The 22,138-nt window shown below is 46.1% G+C and overlaps 1 protein-coding gene across 1 annotated transcript in view; it reads left to right on the top strand.

Moving 5' to 3' along the window:
- Positions 1–22,138, top strand: part of COL4A2 (collagen type IV alpha 2 chain) — a 359,463-nt gene that overhangs the window by 321,147 nt on the left and 16,178 nt on the right. Inside the window, exons 40-42 of the mRNA XM_075336673.1 lie at positions 4,784–4,855; positions 4,942–5,067; positions 17,531–17,647. Of these exons, the coding sequence (XP_075192788.1) occupies positions 4,784–4,855; positions 4,942–5,067; positions 17,531–17,647 (315 nt within the window). The remainder of the gene's footprint in view (positions 1–4,783; positions 4,856–4,941; positions 5,068–17,530; positions 17,648–22,138) is intronic.

Here is a 22,138-nt window from a genome sequence, read left to right as displayed (position 1 = left end):
TGGCTCAACGTTATAAAATTCTGTGAAGCACCTGGGGGTTCAGGGTACTCACCAAACATCTAGATAAATTCCTTGAGGGGCCTAGTTTCCAAAATGGGGTCACTTGTGCGGGGTTTCTGCTGTTTAGGTACCTTAGGGGTCCTCCAAATGTGACATGGTGCCCGCAATCTTTTTCAGCCAAATTTCCTTTCCAAAATTCAAATATTGCCCCTTTCGTTCCAAGCCCTCCCATTTGTCCAAACAAAGGTTTCAGACCACATGTGAGGTATCACCGCGCTCATAAAAAAGTGGTTAACAAACCTTGAGGTCAAATTTTTGGAATTACCTCTTGAAAAAGTGAGAAAATTGATGCTAAAGCAACATTTTTGAGAAAATTATTAAAATTTTCAATATGACAACGTAACGTTAACAAAATCTGTGAAGTACCTGTGGATCCAAAATGCTCACTATACCCCTAGATAGAATCCTTGAGGGGTCTAGTTTCCAAAATGGTGTCACTTGTGAGGGATTTCTTCTGTTTAGGTACCTTAGCGGACCTGTAAATGCAACATGGTGCCCGCAATCTATTTCAGCCAAATTTGCTTTCCAAAATTCAAATATTGCTCCTTCTGTTCCGAGCCCTCCCATTTGTCCAAACAGAGGTTTCTGATCACATGTGGGGTATTGGCGCGTTCATAAGAAAGTGGGGAACAAGTTTTGGGGTCCATTTTGTTGTGTTATTTCTTCTAAAAGTGAATAAATTTGGGTTAGAGCAACATTTTTAGGTAAAATTTAATTTTTGCTTTTTTTTCATTCCACATTGCTTTTGTTCATGTGAAGCACCTGAAGGGTTAATAAACTTCTTGAACGTGGTTTTGAGTACTTTGGGGGGTGCAGTTTTTAGAATGGTGTCACTTTTGGGTATTTTCTATCATCTAGGCCTCTCAAAGTCACTTCAAATGTGATGTGGTCCCTAAAAAAATGGTTTTGTAAATTTTGATGTAAAAATGAGAAATCGCTGATAAACTTTGAACCCCTCTAACTTCCTAACAAAAAAAAAATTTGTTTCCAAAATTGGTCTGATGTAAAGTAGATAAGTGGGAAATGTTATTTATTAACTATTTTGTGTCACAGAAATCTCTGGTTTAACGGTATAAAAATTCAAAAGTTGAAAATTGCAAAATTTTCAAAATTTTTGCCAATATTCAATTTTTTTCATAAATAAACGCAAAAAATATTGTCCTAAATTTGGTACTAACACGAAGTCCAATATGTGACGAAAAAACAATCTCAGAATCACCGGGATCCGTTGAAGCGTTCTAGAGTTATAACCTCATAAAGTGACACTGGTCAGAATTGCAAAATTTGGTCTGGTCATTAAGGTGAAAATTAGCTCCGTCACTAAGGGGTTAAAGTAAGAAAAGTTCCAGGGCATTACTAAGTAATTGATAAACAGATAACCACAACACAAGTTACCCAGCAGACTTGGTCATAGCAATACAGAAGAAAAGCCGGACCACTTTTTTGATACTGACTCATATTTTGCGGTCAGCCGTGGGGTTTGTACTCATATATAAAATCGTTCCGATTCTCAGCCAGAAACATTGCCTAGTGTCATGCGTATGTCATTCTGTATGTTTTGCGAGTGTGCAATTTTTTTCTCGCCTACCATCCATATGATATCCGCATGACATGAGTATGCAATCCATATGTAATGTGTTTTTAACTTCATCTTTTACATACATACAGTACTATAGATAGACAGATAGATAAATATGGTAGATACTATAAATAAAAAGATAAACAGATAGATATAGATAGATATCCTGCAGATGTATAATTTCCCAACCCCCCTACATATTAGAAACTTCCCCCCTGTAGTGTCTTTCATGTTGAGTTTATTCTACAGATTTTTATGCTTGTTTAACCTGATCAATAAATAAACAATTAAAAAAATGACAATGGGTCCTCTCTATTTTTGATAACCAGCAAAAGTAAAGCTTTGTTATTTAGCCCTTCCAAGCCTAAAAATAGCAGCCCGAAGCTGCCCCAGAAGTGGAGCATCACATGAGATGCGCCAATTCTGGCACTTCGCCTCGGCTCTTCCCAATTGCCCTAGTTTGCTGGCAATCCGGGTAATAGTATCTGGAGTTCATGTCAGCTGTTTATTTTAAAAAAATAATCCCCAACTTTTTCCCTAGTTCAGCAATTTATTTTAAAAAATATGAAGGCCCAATGTTTAGGTAATCCGACATAGTCTACAAATGGAAACCTGAAAATCATAAAAAGAGAGAAGTAAACGAAAGACTGTCCCTTATTTGCCAATTAGAAAGCAAAGTTCCCACACAGGTCTGACATAGTCCAGAGGTTCACACGATGTTCCCCGACTCCAACCATTAAAGACTATGGAGCCTCATTCTGACACTCCATAGGCTTTGAGCAGCAGCCACTTCAAGCTCATGCTGCGCTGGGCGAGACCAGTGACTGTGAAAAGCGGTGACGTCAGTAATGTTACTGACGACACCGCTTACCAGAGTCACCTGGTCTCGCGGAGAGCAGTGTGAGCCAGGAGAATTAATTTGGTGAAACAAGCATAAAAATGTGTAGAATAAACAATAGGGTGAAGTTTCTAATATGTGGGGGTTTGGGAAATTATATATCTGCAGGATATCTATCTGTTGTATCTCTGTAATATCTTTCTATCATCTATCTAGCAATACCTTTCTATTTTTGTTGCTTTGAGAGGTGTGTGTAACATCGGATGGCATATCATCCGATATACATGGCCATATGTAGTATTCTGCGTTTTTTTTTCCTCTGCCGTATTGCAGCTGGGGAAAAACTTGCAGATGAACACTGCCTCATTGAATAAGGCCCCACTCACACTTGCGCTATTTAGACGCAAACGGAATCTGTCAGTAATGTAGTACAGTTCATTTATTTACAGTGGAAGCGCGACACCATGTGGACACAAGCGGGTACTGCATGACACACACACGCGACATATTAACGCGCTTCCACTGTAAATAAATGAACTGTACTACATTAGTGATGGATTCCGTTTGCGTCAAAATAGCGCAAGTGTGAAACTAGCCTTAGATTGCTGTGAGTGCAAAGTGATTTTTTTTATCACATTGCACTCAGCTGCTGTTTGGTCTTGGCCATGGTGGAGAATTTGGAGTGTGATTGAGTGTGGGGACAGGTGCAATTAATACAGGTAATGAGTGCAGGGTAGGAGGGCTTCTTAAGAAAACATAACAGGTCTGCAAGAGACAGAATTCTTGCTGGTTGGTAGGTGACCAAATACTTAATTCATGCAATAAAATGCAAATTAATTATTTAAAATTCATATATCTTTCCAGAACATTCACCCAACCCAATGTTATTCCCTGTCGTGACTAATGCAGAAGTCTGAGGACTCTGCTTCTTTACAGGATGACTGATTGCTGCCATAGCCTGGCCATGCGTCAGTCCCTGCACCATCCAGACCAAATCAGTTACTCCACATGGATTTGGAGTCACACTGCTGAGAGTGATGGGGAAGTAGACTGGTAATCCATGTCAATATATCATGCCATCAAGCACCAGTGGTAGAAAATAACATTTCTTTGTCTATAAGATAAAAGATTGCAAAATAATATTAACATTTAACAGGGTATAACACAATGCGTTGTGAAATTATGTCCAGTCAAGATCTGAAAGAAATGCTCCTGTAAAACCATTTTACGGAAACCTGTCATTTCCAAAAACACTATGTACCTGAAGGTAAGGTACTAATCTACTGGTAGATATTATTTGAAACATGTCTGACAGACTTACTTGAAATGCAGGTTCAAGGAGAAAATGAAGTTTTATTCTCCCTGCAGCTGCTCAATTCCAGTCACCGGGGCAGTGTAGGGGACTTTAACAATCACCACTCACTACACTTTGAGAGCCCTGTAATCACTCCACCGCACATTGACTGATACTCTGTTCTGCTATGTAGTCAGCGGGGACTATCGGCTCCCTGCGCTGCCCAATAACTGGTAGATAGCGGCTGCAGGAAAATTATAACTACGTTTTCAACCTGAAGCCGCACTTCCAGTAATTCTGCCTGACATGATTCAATGCTATTTACCTGCAGATTACCCATATATCTGCAGTTCAATAGCATTTTTGGAGGTGACAGGTTCCCTCTAGGTAAAATTTATGTATTTCATTTTATCATTAAACAAACACTATTTAGCAAGCATTTCTTTTTTTTTTAAATACGGTATGGGTGCAAAATGAATTTTTGTAGTGCAATTATATTAACCGACCACTAGGTGGCAAAAACTTTGTCAGTGAGAAGCTGATTGTCACTGTCAAATAGTTCTCTAATTGCAAAATGGAGAAAACTGTATGGCAATGAACCTTACATTGTAGCAGTTAATACATTGTGCTCACTTCTAGAAATATCTATACGGTAATATAGCTGGTCAATGTATCACATTGGTTGACATCAAATCAAGCCATATTCTTCATTGAACATGTCCAATCTACCTTCATTGCTCCCACATCAGAGTAAAAGATGCAGCTACAGTGGCTATATATAAGGACCACCACGCTGTCCCTATAACAGTCACAGCGCCAGTGCCCTGTCATGTTTACAACCTAAAATGGTTTCAGTCTCCATAAGTATGAGCCATTATGCCATCATAAGGAAAAGCTACGGTGCCGTGGTGTCCAAAATGATGCCACTGCTAACTCAAATAAAACATAACAATTCGCATAGTTTTTACGTTGGTCGTACTTTCTAACAGTCCAATTACTCATCATAATACAGGTTTTCCTGGACAACGAGGACTCTCCGGACTTGAAGGTCTAACAGGGACTAAGGGACTGCAAGGCACATTAGGTACGGGTAACAGCCAGCAATTAATTAATGTTGCACACAGGTTTAGATCGGGATACATATGTCTGTATATTTTTTTTTTTTAATAGGCACAGATTCATATGGCTCACAGGGCTTCAAAGGACCCACAGGTGTAACCGGTGACAAAGGAGAGCAAAGTAATGTTGTCGGATTACCTGGAAATATAGGTGTTAAAGGAGCCATCGGAGAGCCAGGTCAGAACAATTGTTTGCGTTTCTTGGAAAAAATAAATCCTTTCACTCTCAGGATTATTATTGTTTTATTAATTTTAGTATTATTTATTTAAAATGACAGCTCAGTGTAAAATTAAAAATGAAGATGTACAAAGGGCATGCTCATAATATCTGAGGACAATTCTCACATGTTTGGTGAAGTATGGTTAATGTACGACCCAAAGGTCTGGTGTCTACACTCATAGCTATATTTAATATGCAATCACCCAAACAACTGCAAGATTGTAGATGGGTAAATAATAGGATGGGAGCAGCTGAGTACTAGATTGAGGTATTTGGCTGCGGAATTGTGGCTTAAAGTGAATTTTAATCAATAGATCTTGGAATAATAATAAATAATAACAAATAAATAAACTTCCACAATTGGATGTTTAAAAAAAAATGTTCCTGTGCTGAGATAATCTTATAGAGTCATGGCCGAAAATATTCGCACCCTTCAAATAATTCCATAAAAATAAGTATTTTTCGCAGAAAATTATTGCAATTACACATGTTTTGTTATACACATGTTTTTCCTTTTGTGTGTACTGGAACAACACAAAAAAATAGAAAGAAGGCAAATTGGACATTTCACACAAAACACACCCTTTGAAATAATTAAGTGCAATGAATTGCTTCCTATAACCATCAACAAGCTTCTAAAGGCTACTTTACACACTGCGATATCGGTCCCGATATCGCTAGTGTGGGTACCCGCCCCCATCTGTTGCGCGACACGGGCAAATCGCTGCCCGTGCCGCACAACAGCCGTCACACATACCTGTCCGGCGACGTCGCTGTGACGGGCGAACCGCCTCCTTTCTAAGGGGGCGGTCCGTGCGACGTCACAGCGACGTCACTGAAGCGTCACTGAACCGCCGCCCAATAGCAGCGGAGGGGCGGAGATGAGCGGGACGTAACATCCCGCCCACCTCCTTCCTTCTGCATAGCGGCCGGGAGGCAGGTAAGGGGAGCTTCCTCGTTCCTGCGGCGTCACACGCAGCGATGTGTGCTGCCGCAGGAACGAGGAATAACTTCGTTACTGCTGCAGTAACGATTTTTAAGAATGGACCCCCATGTCGCCGATTAGCGATTTTGCACGTTTTTGCAACGATGCAAAATCGCTTATCGGTGTCACACGCAACGGCAACGCTAATGCGGCCGGATGTGCGTCACAAAATCCGTGACCCCAACGACTTCGCATTAGCGAAGTCGCAGCGTGTAAAGCCCGCTTTAGACCTCTCAACTAGAATTTTGGACAACTGTTTTCCTTTGCAAATTGCTCCAGGTATTTCATATTTGAAGGCACCTTCTCCCAACAGCAATTTTAAGATTTCTCCACAGATGTTCAGTGGGATTTAGATCTGGACTCATTGCTGGCCACTTCAGAAAGCTACAGCTCTTTATTTCCATCCATTTCTGGGGGCTTCTTGAAGTATGATTGAGTTCTTTGTCCTGCTGGAAGATCCATGATCTAGGACACAAACCCTGCTTTCTGAGATAGGGCACTATATTGCTACCCAAAATCCATTGGTAATCTTCAGATTTTATGATGCTTGTACACAGTCAAGTAAACAGTAGAATGATGTGCTTTAAAGGTAAGGTGTCGCGATTTTTTATTTTTTATTAATAATAGTGATTATGAAATCAAGTATTTTTAATACAAAATTAAAATCACTGCTTATTTAGTTTTTATTTAATTCTAATTTTACTGAAGGCACTGGGGGCTGCCATATTGGATTTAGTGTGTGTAACGACAGTTACTCACCTCCTTTATGGCATCCCCCTGGGCATAGACTCTGATAGTTGGGCTCCGACCCCATTTAGTAACACAAGAGAAGGCATCTGCTGTGACCTGGACGCACCCCCTGGGCTGTCCAATTCACAGCAGAGGGAGGAGATCAGCACCATCATTGTAAAGCTCACAGCGTATGCTGTTTGGTCCACTTCACTTTACCCCTGTCAACCACCGAGATGTGTAAGTACTGGGCGCCGGGCCGCCTCCCCTCCACCCCCGCCGTTACCGTCTCCAATGACACCCCCTCCCCCCGCTCTACCCAGCCCCGCTCTCCCCCCCTCCCTCCGCCGCTGCCGGCGTGCATGCAGCAGAGCTGTGTGTGTTTGTGTGCATGCAGAGCATGTGAGTACCGGCTCCCCTCCCCCCACCACCGCCGCTGCTACCGTCTCAAATTCTATAATGACACCCCCCCTCCACTCTCCTTGCTGCAGCCGCTGTGGGCATGTATGCAGAGCAGTGTGTGAGTACGGCGCCACTCCCCCGCCGCCAGTGCTACCGTCTCCAATGACACCCCCCCCGTGCCGTGTATCTAATCCTCTCCTGTGTGATACTGTCTGCTGAGCTGTGTATCTAATCCTATCCTGTATGATACTGTCTGCTGAGCTGTGTATCTAATCCTATCCTGTGTGATACTATCTGCTGAGCTGTGTATCTAATCCTGTCCTGTGTGCTACTGTCTGCTAAGCCATGTATCTAATTCTCTCCTGTGTGATACTGTCTGCTGAGCTGGGAATTAAATCCTGTCCTGTGTGATACTGTCTGCAGTGCCGTGTATCTAATCCTCTCCTGTGTGAAACTGTCTGCTGAGCTGTGTATTAAATCCTGTCCTGTGTGATACTGTCTGCTGATCTGTGTACCTAATGCTGTCCTTGGTGACACTTTAGACATTTCTAGTCACCAGCAAAATAGCTTTGCACTGTGTCCCTACATTTCATTCTCTGTTATCGCACACAGGAGAGCAGATTCTGCCCACTTTTACTGCAGTTGTAATCCAGCCTAATTCTCCAGTGGGATTTCTGTAGGATTTCGCTGCTCCATCTAGTGTTTAAGACTGGAAAATATCAAAGTTTTTCATTTTTTTTTTATATTTTGCTCAATTAAAACCAAATAATATCTAAACAAAACATTAAAACATTAATACTTTACATTTTTTCAGTTATTGAATTTTTTTTTTTTTTTGGACGACACCTTCCCTTTAACAAAAACTCTTATCTTGGTCTCATCTGTCCACAAGACGCTTTCTCAGAAGGATTTTGGTTTAGGCTAAGTTTACACTTCCGTTGTTTTGCATCAGTCACAATCCGTAGCCTTGAGGAAGTACGGTATCCTGCAAAATATTTTGCAGGAATCCTGTTTTTCCCCATAGGCTTCTATTAGTGACGAATTGTGACTGATGATGTTGCGTTGCATCCGCTGCGTCGCGGACAGTTGTTTTTTAACTGGCCGCCGGGCAGGAGCAACGCAGTCTGTAACGTTTTTTGAGCAGCGCGATCCGTAGGATTTCGCTGCGCATGCGCTCTCTGTCTCCCCGCCCCCGTAACCAGGATAAACATCGGGTAACCAAGCAATGCGCCTTGGTTAGTTACCTGATATTTACAGTGGTTACGGGTGCAGGGAGCCCGCGCTAAGCGGTGTATGCTGGTAACCAAGATAATTATCGGGTAACCAAGCAAAAAGTGCTTTGCTTTTAGTTACCCAATATTTACCCTGGATCGGCTCTGCCCCCTCCAGCACTCCGCATGTGTACACACTCACACACTCACACACACACACTCACTTGTCCCCAGCCCTGCAGTCCCCGCGGCACTGACATCCTCAGCTCCACGGCCCCGCTCGGCTCCACCCCCTCGCGCTCCGCCCCCTCCCGCACTCCGCATGTACACACGCATGTAGACACACACACACACACACTCACTCACCTGTCCCCAGCCATGCAGACCGCGGCACTGACGTCCTCAGCTCTGTCCCCCCGAACTCCGCCCCCCGAACTCCGCCCCCCGCACACAACGGAGTCCGACAATGAAATTCTTTTCTTTGTCACCGTTGTCATCCGTTGTACAACGCATCAGTCACATGCGTCAAGCAACGCATGTGACTGATGCAAAACAACGGAAATGTGAACTTAGCCTTACTCACATACATTTTGGCAAATTGCAGTCTAGGTTTTTTATGTCTGTGTCAGCAGTGGGGTCTCCTGCCATCATTTCATTTTATTCAAATGTCGACAGATAGTTTGTGCTGACACTGATGCACGCTGAGCCAGCAGAACAGCTTGAATTTCTTTGCAACTTGATTGGGGCTGCTTATCCACCAACCGGACTATCCTGCGTTGAAAACTTTCATCAATTATTCTCTGCCGTCCACGACCAGGGATATTAGCTACAGTGCCATGGGTTGTAAAATTCATGATTATGTTGCACACATTGGAAAAAGGAACATAAAGATCTCTGGAGTTGGACTTGTACCCTTGAGATTGGTTATATTTTTGCATAATTTTGGTTCTCAAGTCTTCATAAAGTTCTCTTCTCCTCTACCTGTTCTCCATACAGAGTGTGGCACACACAGACACACAATGCAAATATTTAGACAACTTCTCCTCTTTCTATCTGGCTTCAGGTGTGATTTTCATATTGCCCACACCTGTTACTTGCCACAGGGGAGTTTGAGCAAGCATCACATGCTTGAAATAAAGTTTACCCACAATTTTGGAAAGATTCCATCAATTTTGTCCTAACCATTTTTGGGGGATTTCTGTAAAATTATGTCTAATTTGCCTTTTTTTTCCTGTGTTGTTTTTTTTTGTGTTGTTCCAATACACACAAATTAAATAGAGTTGTATGACAAAACATGTGTGAGTGCATTAATTTTTTGGGAGAATTGCCTCATTTTCTGGAACAATTTCAAGGGTGCCAACACTTTCGGCTATGAATGTTTATGTGTTCCTGCTGTGTACTGTTTAATTTTTGTTTCTGAACATACAGGGACATGGTCTTAACATACCACATATCTTGGGATGGGGAGGAATCAAAAGAGTATACAGACATTAAAGCATGGAATCGGAAATAATTATTGCTTTGATGTAAAACACATTTTAAAAACAAGCAGGGAAATGTTTTAGCTCACAAAAAGAATCATCTATGATCTCATGCCGTAATGTCTTTATACTCTTGTGCTTCCTCCCCTGCCCATGACATGTGGTATGATTAGACCATGTCCCTGTACGGTCAGACATGGCCATTACACAGCACATAGCAGGGACACATATATAAGATTATCTCAGCACGGAAACATTTAAACACATGTAATTATGGAAATTATTATTTTCTTCAGCGCTCTATTGGGAGACCCAGACGATTGGGGTATAGCTACTGCCCTCCGGAGGCCACACAAAGCACTACACCAAAAGTGCAAGGCCCCTCCCCCTCTGGCTATACCCCCCCGTGGTATCACGGGTACTCCAGTTTTAGCTTTGTGTGCGAAGGAGGTCAGACATTCCATGCATAGCTCCACAGATTTTAGTCAGCAGTAGCTGCTGACTATGTCGGATGGAAGAAAAGAGGGCCCATATAGGGCCCCCAGCATGCTCCCTTCTCACCCCTGGATGGTGTTGTAAGGTTGAGGTACCTATTGCTGGTACAGGGCTGGAGCCTCACATGCTGTTTTCCTTCCACATCCCCTTGGGGGCTCTGTGGAAGTGGGATCCTGCCGGCCTCAAAGCTCTGACGCCGGGCTCCATCCACAGACCCATAGAACCTGATGGATATGGAGCAGGAGTACCATCAGGGACCGGGCCCTGCATCATACAGGTACTCTGTGTCCCCGGCAGGCACAGACACACTCCGGGCTGGCTGGGTGTTGTAGTGCGCCGGGGACCGTACACTGAGCTGGTGTTCCTACAGTTATCTGGGGGACTTTGTATTCTGGGAACGCAGCGCCGACCCTCACTGGACCGGGCGGCGCTGCTGTGACTTGTGGTGCGCCGGGGATACGCCGACCGCGCTTTTACGGCGGCGGCGTTTATAACTCTAGTCCCCGGCTTTTGGGCCTAGGACGCCGGCAGCTCCGATCGTTCCCCGCCCCCACCCTGTCAATCAGGGTAGGGGAGAGACGCTGTTTCACGGCAGCGACGAGGGCTGGAGCCTGATTTACATGCTCCAGCCCTCTCACTAGGCACAGAGGGAAGCAGGCTTCCCGCTCTTGGTCAGGAACGCCCAGGGCCCGCCCCCCTTCCTCTCTCAGGACGCCGGCAGCCATTACATGCATGTCTGGCTGGAGGAAGGACGCAAGGCTCTGGGAGACCTAGACTGAGGGGCTTTGGGAGACCACACACCCGCTCTTAAGCGGGCGGTAAGCGGCTTTTCAGCTGGCCCCTCTAGTGCCTTACTGTGTATTAGTGTACTGTGTCACTGGACATAGATATTTATTGATTTCTTGCACTGTGAGGTCGCTTCCTGGCTGAATACCCCAGATCGCTCTGAGGAGGCAGCAACATGTCATCCACAAGACGCAAAGCTGCCAAGGCTAGGGCTGTGTGCACTGCGTGTGCTGCATGTGGGGCTGCTCTACCAGCAGGCTCCAAGGACCCCCATTGTGTGCAATGCTCAGATCCGGTGCTGCTTCGCCAGCCGGAGTCAGGAGAGATAGTGACCCAGGCTGAGACGCTTGTAAGCCCTGCCCCGGTGTCAGGGACAGACTTTGCAGTTTTTGCGGTTAATATGTCTGTGACTATGGCAAAAATCCTGGAAACTTTGCAATCCATGCCTGGGGCTCAGTCTATGGACACGGCGAGGTCTATGTCCTCTAATCCTCCGCAGTTGGATTTAATCCAGACTGCAAGGGGGTCCCCGGCTTCTCAGGATGAGTATAATGACTCAGATGATTGCCCCAGCCACCCCAAGCGGGCTCGCTGGGAAAGACCCTCAACGTCATCACACTGCTCAGGGTCTCAGCGCAATCAGTCTCCCTGTGATGTGTCTGAAGAGAGTGATCAGGAGTCTAATCCTGGAACCCCTCTCAATCTGGATACCCCGGATGGGGACGCCATGGTAAACGATCTTATCTCAGCCATCAATAGGCTGTTAGATATTTCTCCCCCAGCCCCTTCAGCAGAGGAGGCAGCGGCAGAGCAGGAGAAGTTTTGTTTCCTCTATCCCAAGCGTAAATTAAGTGCTCTGTTGGATCACTCTGACTTCAGAGAATCAATCCAGAAACACGACGCTCATCCAGAAAAGCGTTTCTCTAAACGTTCTAAGGATACACGTTATCCTTTCCCCCCTGATGTGGTCAAGCGCTGGATCCAGTGTCCAAAGGTGGACCCCCCGATTTCCAAGCTTGCAGCTAGATCCATAGTTGCAGTGGAGGATGGCGCTTCACTTAAGGATGCCAATGACAGACAGATGGACCTTTGGTTAAAATCTGTCTATGAAGCTATCGGCGCGTCGTTTGCTCCAGCATTCGCAGCCGTATGGGCACTCCAAGCTATTTCAGCTGGTTTAGCAAAAGTGGATGCTATCATACATCCAGCGGTGCCGCAAGTGGCGTCCCTTACCTCGCAGATGTCTGCGTTTGCCTCTTACGCTATCAATGCGGTCCTAGAATCTACCAGCCGCACCTCAATGGCGTCTGCCAATTCGGTAGTTTTGCGCAGGGCATTGTGGTTAAAGGACTGGAAAGCAGATGCTGGTTCCAAAAAATGTTTAACCAGCTTGCCTTTATCTAGAGATAGACTGTTTGGCGAGCCATTGGCTGACATCATTAAGCAGTCCAAGGGTAAAGATTCCTCTTTACCCCAGCCCAGATCAAGCAAACCTCAGCAGAGAAAGTGGCAGCAGAAGTTTCAGTCCTTTCGAGGTTCGGGCAAAACACAATTCTCCTCGTCCAAAGGGACTCAGAGGACGCAAAGAAACTCAGATTCCTGGCGGGCTCACTCACGCCCCAAGAAAGCAAATGGAGGAACCGCTTCCAAAGCGGCTACCTCATGACTTCCAGTCCCCTCCCTCCGCATCTCCGGTCGGGGGCAGGCTCTCCCGCTTTTACGACACTTGGATGTCACAGGTCAAAGACCGGTGGGTGACAGACATTTTGTCTCGCGGGTACAGAATCGAGTTCAGTTCTCGTCCTCCAGCTCGGTTCTTCAGAACCTCCCCACATCCAGACCGTGTAGATGTCCTGCGGCAGGCGGTGGACTCCCTAAGAGCGGAAGGAGTAGTGGTTCCTGTACCGTCTCAGGAACAAGGGAGAGGGTTTTACTCCAATCTCTTTGTGGTGCCAAAAAAGGACGGCTCGTTCCGTCCTGTTCTGGACCTAAAACTGCTCAACAAACATGTGCACGCCAGACGGTTCCGGATGGAAACCCTCCGTTCTGTCATTGCCTCAATGTCTCAAGGAGACTTCCTTGCCTCAATAGACATCAAAGATGCTTATCTCCACGTGCCAATTGCTACAGAACATCAACGTTTTCTACGTTTTGTGATAGGAGACGACCATCTTCAGTTCGTAGCTCTGCCATTCGGTCTGGCGACAGCCCCCAGGGTCTTCACCAAGGTCATGGCGGCGGTGGTAGCAGTCTTGCACTCTCAGGGACACTCGGTGATCCCTTACCTAGACGATCTACTTGTCAAGGCACCCTCTCAAGAGGCATGCCAACTCAGTCTACAGGCTACGCTGGAGACTCTCCAGACTTTTGGATGGATCATCAACTTTCCAAAGTCAAATCTGTCACCGACACAGTCACTAACGTATCTTGGCATGGAGTTCCATACTCGAGCAGCGAGAGTGAAGCTTCCGCTAAACAAGCAGCGGTCCCTACAGACAGGGGTGCAATCTCTCCTTCAGGGCCAGTCGCACCCCTTACGGCGCCTCATGCACTTCCTAGGGAAGATGGTGGCAGCCATGGAAGCAGTTCCCTTTGCGCAGTTTCATCTGCGTCCACTTCAATGGGACATTCTCCGCCAATGGGACGGGAAGACGACTTCCCTAGACAGGAAAGTCTCTCTTTCCCAGACGGCCAAGGACTCTCTACAATGGTGGCTCCTTCCCACCTCATTGTCTCAGGGAAGATCCTTCCTGCCCCCATCCTGGGCAGTGGTCACGACAGATGCGAGTCTGTCGGGGTGGGGAGCAGTGTTTCTACACCACAGGGCTCAGGGGACGTGGACTCCGCAAGAGTCCACCCTTCAGATCAATGTTCTGGAAATCAGGGCAGTGTATCTTGCCCTACTAGCCTTTCAACAGTGGCTGGAAGGAAAGCAGATCCGAATCCAGTCGGACAACTCCACAGCGGTGGCATACATCAACCACCAAGGAGGGACGCGCAGCCGGCAAGCCTTTCAGGAAGTCCGGCGCATTCTGAATTGGGTGGAGGACACAGCATCCACCATCTCCGCGGTTCACATCCCAGGCGTAGAAAACTGGGAAGCAGACTTCCTCAGTCGCCAGGGTATGGACGCAGGGGAATGGTCCCTTCACCCGGACGTGTTTCAAGAAATCTGTCGCCGCTGGGGGGTGCCGGACGTCGACCTAATGGTGTCTCGGCACAACAACAAGGTCCCGGCATTCATGGCGCGGTCGCGCGATCAAAGAGCTCTGGCGGCAGACGCCTTGGTACAAGATTGGTCGCAGTTCCGCCTCCCATATGTATTCCCGCCTCTGGCACTCTTGCCCAGAGTATTACGCAAGATCAGATCCGATTGCAGCCGCATCATACTCGTCGCCCCAGACTGGCCGAGGAGATCGTGGTATCCGGATCTGTGGCATCTCACGGTCGGCCGACCGTGGTCACTTCCAGACCGTCCAGACCTGCTGTCTCAAGGGCCGTTTTTCCATCAGAATTCTGCGGCCCTGAACCTGACTGTGTGGCCATTGAGTCCTGGATCCTATCGTCAACAGGCTTATCCCAGGGAGTGGTAGCCACAATGAGACAAGCTAGGAAGTCAACTTCTGCTAAGATCTACCACAGAACGTGGAAGATTTTCTTAACCTGGTGCTCTGCTCAGGGAGTGTCTCCCTGGCCATTTGCATTGCCCACTTTTCTGTCTTTCCTGCAATCAGGGTTGGAAAAGGGCTTGTCGCTCAGCTCCCTTAAAGGGCAAGTCTCGGCACTATCCGTGTTTTTTCAGAAGCGTCTAGCACGTCTTCCTAAGGTGCGCACGTTCCTGCAGGGGGTCTGTCATATTGTGCCCCCGTACAAGCGGCCGTTGGATCCATGGGATCTGAACAGAGTACTAGTTGCTCTCCAGAAGCCGCCTTTCGAGCCTCTCAAAGAAGTTTCTTTTTCTCGCCTGTCACAGAAAGTGGCGTTTCTTGTTGCGATCACATCGCTTCGGCGAGTGTCTGAGCTGGCAGCTCTGTCATCCAAGGCTCCCTTCTTGGTGTTCCACCAGGACAAGGTAGTGCTGCGCCCCATTCCGGAGTTTCTCCCTAAGGTCGTATCCTCGTTTCATCTTAATCAGGATATATCCTTGCCTTCCTTTTATCCTCATCCGGTTCACCGGTATGAAAAGGACTTGCGTTTGCTAGATCTGGTGAGAGCACTCAGGATCTACATTTCCCGCACGGCGCCCATGCGCCGTTCCGATGCACTTTTTGTCCTTGTCGCCGGTCCGCGCAAGGGGTTGCAGGCTTCTAAAGCCACCTTGGCTCGATGGATCAAAGAACCAATTATAGAGGCCTACCGTTCTGCTGGGCTTCCGGTTCCTTCAGGGCTAAAAGCCCACTCAACCAGAGCCGTGGGTGCGTCCTGGGCATTACGACACCAGGCTTCGGCTCAACAGGTGTGTCAGGCAGCTACCTGGTCGAGTCTGCACACTTTCACCAAGCATTATCAGGTGCATACCTATGCTTCGGCGGATGCCAGCTTAGGTAGAAGAGTCCTGCAGGCGGCAGTGACATCCCCGTAGGGGGGGGCTGTTTTGCAGCTCTAACATGAGGTATTTCTTTACCCACCCAGGGACAGCTTTTGGACGTCCCAATCGTCTGGGTCTCCCAATAGAGCGCTGAAGAAGAAGGGAATTTTGTTACTTACCGTAAATTCCTTTTCTTCTAGCTCTTATTGGGAGACCCAGCACCCGCCCTGTTGTCCTTCGGGATTGTTTTTGCTGTTTGCGGGTACACATGTTGTTCATGTTGAACGGTTTTTCAGTTCTCCGATGTTACTCGGAGTTAATTTGTTTAAACCAGTTGTTGGCTTCCTCCTTCTTGCTTTGGCACTAAAACTGGAGTACCCGTGATACCACGGGGGGGTATAGCCAGAGGGGGAGGGGCCTTGCACTTTTGGTGTAGTGCTTTGTGTGGCCTCCGGAGGGCAGTAGCTATACCCCAATCGTCTGGGTCTCCCAATAAGAGCTAGAAGAAAAGGAATTTACGGTAAGTAACAAAATTCCCTTCACTGCCAAGATCTATTGATTAAAATCAACTTTTTAAATTGCGTTTGTTCATGGGAAAACCCCTTTAAGGCCCCCTTCACACGTCCGTGTCTACGGTACGTGTTTGGTCTGTTTCCTCACGTGCCAGAGACACGGGCACACGTAGACCCATTAAAATCAATGGGTCTGCGCACACGTGTGTGTTTTGCCATGGACCGTGTATACATGTGGAGCATACGTGTGCCCGTGTGCTCTACACGTAGACATGTCCGCTTTTCTCTGGCATCACGGGTGTCACATGGATTGCGCACGGACCGCGCAGATGTGATCCGTGTGACACGCACCAGAGAAAACACACGTGTCTGTGAAAAAAAATATTTCTCTACTCACCTTCTCCAGCCCTGCTGTCTCTGTCGCTGCTGGCACTTGTTTACGACCCCCTTTCATTATGCTCATTGCATATTCACTCCACTGCGGGCCGGAAGCAGCAGCAGCGGGGAGTCTGCAGGACTGGAGACCGTAGATCAGCACCACAGAGAGCAACACCAGGGACAGGTGAGTAGAAAGTTTCCGTTCTCCGTGTGTTATCACGGATAACACACGGCGAACACACGAGTGCCATAAACACGGCACACGGAGGACAATAGGCGCCTTTGACGTGTCCGTGAAAAACGTGCATGATTTTTATGGACATGTGAAGAGGGCCTAAGATAGCTTTGGCTAGCCTCCTAAATAAGAAAACCTTCCCTGCTCCGGGAAATCTTGGTGGCTTACCATATACAATATACTGTATGTAGTGGAAAATAATCCAATACCATTATGCACTGGAGTTAGACAGTTCCTACTGTTATTTTATACTGTAGGAAGACAGTCCACAATCCAATCCCATTAGGTACTGGAGGAAGACAGTTCATTACTATTATTATATACTGAAGGAAGACAGTCCACTATTATTATTATATACTGGAGGAAGATAGTCCATTACTATTATTGTATACTGAAGGAATACAGTCCACAATCCATTAGTATATACTGGAGGAAGACAATCTGATAATATTATTATATACTGGAGAACGACAGTCCACTACCATTATTACCATTACAGGAGGAAAACAATCCACTATTACTATTATATACTGGAGGAAAAAATTGCACTATTTTTATGTATTGTAAGAAAACTGTTTTCTATGAGTATAAACACTACACTTGTTATGTCAATATACTGTTTGCTTATGTAGATATGTTGATTAACATAGGAAATTAATGAAAAGTCTCTGTTTATCAGGTATGCCTGGTGTTATGGGTCTACCTGGATTAGATGGCATTCGTGGAGTTCCTGGTGTGTCTAACTTTTCAGGAATCCCCGGAGATGCTGGTTCTGCTGGTGTTCCAGGGCAGCCAGGTATGTTTGTCTTTACAAATAGAAATTCTAGGATTTTCTGACACATTTCAACTTTATCACTGTCCCTGGAATAATCTTTACACCAAGATATCCAGGCAGGCACTCTTTCTGTTATGGTGCACGAGTAATGGGCTTGCACACCCAGTATCCAACAAACTTCTCAAATACCAGCACTCTTAAGTTAATTCTTCGTACTCATAATTTATTTTCATTTCCAAGCCTTTCTCAAATGTAGCATACAAACATAACGTACAAGAAATGTTTATATATCATTTAAGATGTGTCCAAAACCCTAGAAGAAGTAACTTGAGACTAGTGATGGGCGAACCCCCCGATGTTCGGGATCAGGAGACTTACCTGAGCTTTTTGTAAACTCCGGGTTCGGGGCCAGAGATAACGATAACTCTGAACCCCAAGCTTGGACTTTACAGTTATGGGATGGAGCGGGGTGACTGTAAAATAAAGAATATAGTTAATAATAAACATTGTCATTATACTTACCGGTCCAGCGACACGTCCTGCAGACCCACTGTCTCCCGCCCGCTTCTACTTCCGGGTCCGATCATTAACTTCCAGGGGTATTCACTCCAGTGCTTGTCACTCGGCAGTCTTCGGCTTTTTTCAGACGTGTTCATGGTGACTTCAGAGTTCACCCGAATCCATGGCTTAGCCATGGACTCGATTGAAGTTTGACTGTCACTGTCAGCCTGCTTCTCGCTTTGTAGTGACGCTTGTCTGTACAGAGCGATGAAGCAGAGCTGACATTGCTCTCCCTGTGGACTACGTTGGACTATGGATTTTTTTTATAATAAAGATGGAGTCTCTAAATGTTTTTTTGTTTTATTTATAATAAAAAAAAAATCTGTGTTGTGTTTTTTTTACTGTTTACTACAAATTCATAGTGGCCATGTCTAATTTGGCGTGACACCATAAATTTCGGGCTTAGTACCAGCTGAGAATAAAAAGCTGGTATTAACCCCTTTATTACCCAGTGTGCCACCACTATCAGGGCCGCTAGATGAGTCGGGTAAAGCACCTGGAAATGGCTCTAAGAAACAATACGCCATTTCCAGGGGCGGCTGCAGGCTGCGGTTTTTAGCATGGGGGGCCCAGAACACTTGGGCCTTACCACACTGAGAATCCCAGCCCTGAGCTGCCTGGTTTTACCTGACTGGCGATCACAACACGGCGTGAGCCCACGCATTTTTTTTTAAATTATTTTTTTAAATAATTTAAAAAAAAAAAAATGGGCTTTCCTGTATTTTGATTGCCAACCAAGGTAAAGCCAGACAGATGAAGTGGCAGCCCGTAGCCGTCCGCTTTATATGTGCTGAGAATCAAAAGTGCCGTGGAACACTGCTTAATTTTTAAAAATTATTTACAGTATATATTTTAACACTTCTATATGTGTGAGGGACCCAACAGCCAATCACAAATGCTGTCACGCAGAATGGGTGTCTGTGATAGGCTGTTGGAGTAACCTGGAATCTGCCCATACATTTTAGATAGCTAGAATGTATTGGCTGGTTTCAGGTTACTCCAGCATCCAATCACAGATGCCCACTCTGTGACAGCGTCTGTGATTGTCTGTTATTTTAACAGTAAAATAAAACAACACAGAGAAAAAAATATTGTATTAGAAATAAAACAGAAGACATTTAGGACTCCATCTTTATTACCCAAAAAAAAAACTTTCAATGTGGTCCAAAGGCGGGTGAGCATCTTCAGCTCTGCTACATCTATGCGAGGAGACAGACAGGTCTGCTCACACAGACAAGCAGGCACAGACTCAGCAGAGAGCTGTCAGAGACTGCACGCAAGTACACAGCTGAGGCCGGTCAACTGTGCACCCGGGTAACGTCGACTGACGTCACTGTAACACTGCCGTAAAGTGAGCGCCTGTCGGCAGAGAGAGCGGTGGCGTCAGAGTCGGGGTTACTCGAGGGCACAACTGATGTCACTGCTTTCACTGCTGACAAGCGCTCAGTTTACGGCAGTGTTGCAATGACGTCAGTGGAGGTTACCCGGGGGTCAGTGGAGGCTACTCACACTGTGAGGCGCCGGGACTTTGTGCACTAGAAGGTCACCAAAACCACTGCAACCGGTGACTGACTGCAGCAGTCAAGTGACTGGTAGAGCGTGTCCTTAGAGAAACCTCCCATGATACACTCCTTTAGTCACTTGGCCACTGCAGCCAATCACAGACTGTCCTGGTAACCTCTGACTCGGCCATACATCACTGCGGGGAGCATCGGGAGGGATGATGCCTTCCTCCATTATATTAAACCCATTCAGGGCTAGAAAAAAATGTATTAAAGCATCGGACGTTCCATAAAGAGTTAATAAATACAATCAATAAATTGTATGTACCTAAAAATGGTGCCATTAAAAAAAATGCATAAAAAAACGGCACAAGAGCCCACATAGATGGAAAAATATAACAGATATTAAAAAATGACAGAAAAAAAGACCAAAAAAGGTAAAAAAAAGCTGAATAACTTTCACTTTATAAAATGCTTTATTAATTGAAAAAAAAAAACACAAAACAAAAAAAAACCTATGAGTGGTGACTTGTGCAAGATGTCACGGAAGTTCCTATAACCCACGAGGTAACAACAACAATCACACCAGACTGGTCACATGGCTATGATGTCATGGAAGGTCCTGTAGTCAGTCGAGGTTACCCGGGAGCACAGCTGACCGGCCTCAGCTGTGCACTTGGGTGGTCTCTGAGAGCTCTCAGCTGAGTCTGTGCCTGCTCAGACCTGTGTTTGTGTGGCACCCCAGGGTTCAGTTGCCACAAATATACCTGTACCTGGGCAGGGAAGGATCTCCACATCAGGTAATCCCACATACAACATTTCCACTCCAAGCCTGGAGGGGGAGCTCTACAAGTCGAGTTCAGGTGAGGTCCCCTTTGAATCCTGGTTTGGAGGCGGAGTCAGAGAGACAGTTGACAGTTGGAGAAAAGGAGACTGTGCGAGCAGAGAGTGAGGGAAGACCTCAAAATGGAGAGGGCAGTGCTTAGCCCGCACAAGTAACAGTGTGACCGCCTGAGGGATCAAAAGTGAGGCAAAAGAGGAGTGACCGAGGCGGTGGAGCCTGACCGGTTCATCCCCAAGGAACAGCGCTGATTATCGGACACCGGCGTCCGAGATTGTGAAGGGATCTAATCTGCCCAGCAATAAAGACCGGGGGCCAGGGAGACTCCAGATCTCCTGGCCAAAGCAGCACCTGAAGGCAAAGCCGCTACACAGAGCTTAGGGACCGCAGTGAGTACAGCAGTGCCCCTTAGAGAAGCTCCCGCCTCCTGCCATACAGGTGAAGACAGTGAGAGAGGGACAAGGTATAGCTACAGGCAGCCTAGTACCAAGGAGAGACACAGCGCAGCAGGGAGGCCACACAACTGACCTGGTGCAGAGATCCTGAACTGTTCCCAGATTACCCAAAAACTGTAACATCAGAAACTGAACCCCTTTTTAACACCTGCAAGTAAAACCTGGTCAGAGTTAATGAATTGGTGTGACGCACTTTATTTCTTCATCTGAGGAGCCATAGGCTGCTGCACTAAAGTGACAGTTGAAAAGGCTGTGAGGAAAAACGGCCGCCATATCTGTGTACTACTAAAACTGCCCTGGGGACCCCGCTTCACCTACGGGAAGCGTAAACAACTGGCTGCCTAACCATCACCCCAGAGGTCTGACCTGCAGCCCCATTAACCATACTGGAACCGTAGGTGGCGTCACGAAATACTTTTATTTATTTATTTATTTTCTTTATTATTTTTCTTTTCTTTTATTTTTTTTATTTATTGACTTTCAGCGACCACCAAGGCCACGGAACCGGGCACAGGCCCCCGTGACATAATCCCATTAACCAACACCCGGAACCGAGTACCCCACGGCCCTGGGGCGGGTCATTTGTCTCCTCGCACAGATGTAGCAGAGCTGAAGAGATGCTTGCCTTTGGACTTTGTCGGAGGGGTTTTTTCTACAGCCCCTGGACCCAAACTGTAACACCGGTTTCCCAGGATGTGTTTGGTACGGACCCTGAACTTTACAGTTCGGGTTCGCCCATCACTACTTGTGAGTGCTAGTTTTTGAGAAGCTCTGCCTCCATCCCTGTAAGAAGTTCTCTTAGACCATGTGGACACGTTGAGTATTGAGTCAGTTTTTTAGCTCAATATTTGTAAGTTAAAATCAGGAGTGGGCAAAAAATACAGAAGTGGTTCTCTTGTTTCTACTTTTCCTTTGATTGTTTCACTCCTGGTTTCTGCACGTGGCTGTAGGCTGTTGTGCCCACATTTTTGGCAAGTGTTTGATGTTGCGTATTTTTCTGGTGTTAAAAATGCAACATCTTAACAGTTCCAGCAAGGTGGAGGGGATTTAGAAAAATCTCCTTCCCTCTGTGCTTTTTTTTTTAAGCTGCGTAAACTGACTTACGGTATTTTAAATCTACAACATGTCATTTTCTCTTGCAGGTACCCAGAGT

This window comes from Anomaloglossus baeobatrachus, chromosome 2 (assembly GCF_048569485.1).
Source record: "Anomaloglossus baeobatrachus isolate aAnoBae1 chromosome 2, aAnoBae1.hap1, whole genome shotgun sequence".
In the NCBI taxonomy this organism is placed as follows: domain Eukaryota; kingdom Metazoa; phylum Chordata; class Amphibia; order Anura; family Aromobatidae; genus Anomaloglossus; species Anomaloglossus baeobatrachus.
This window is presented reverse-complemented; position numbering and strand designations above follow the sequence as displayed.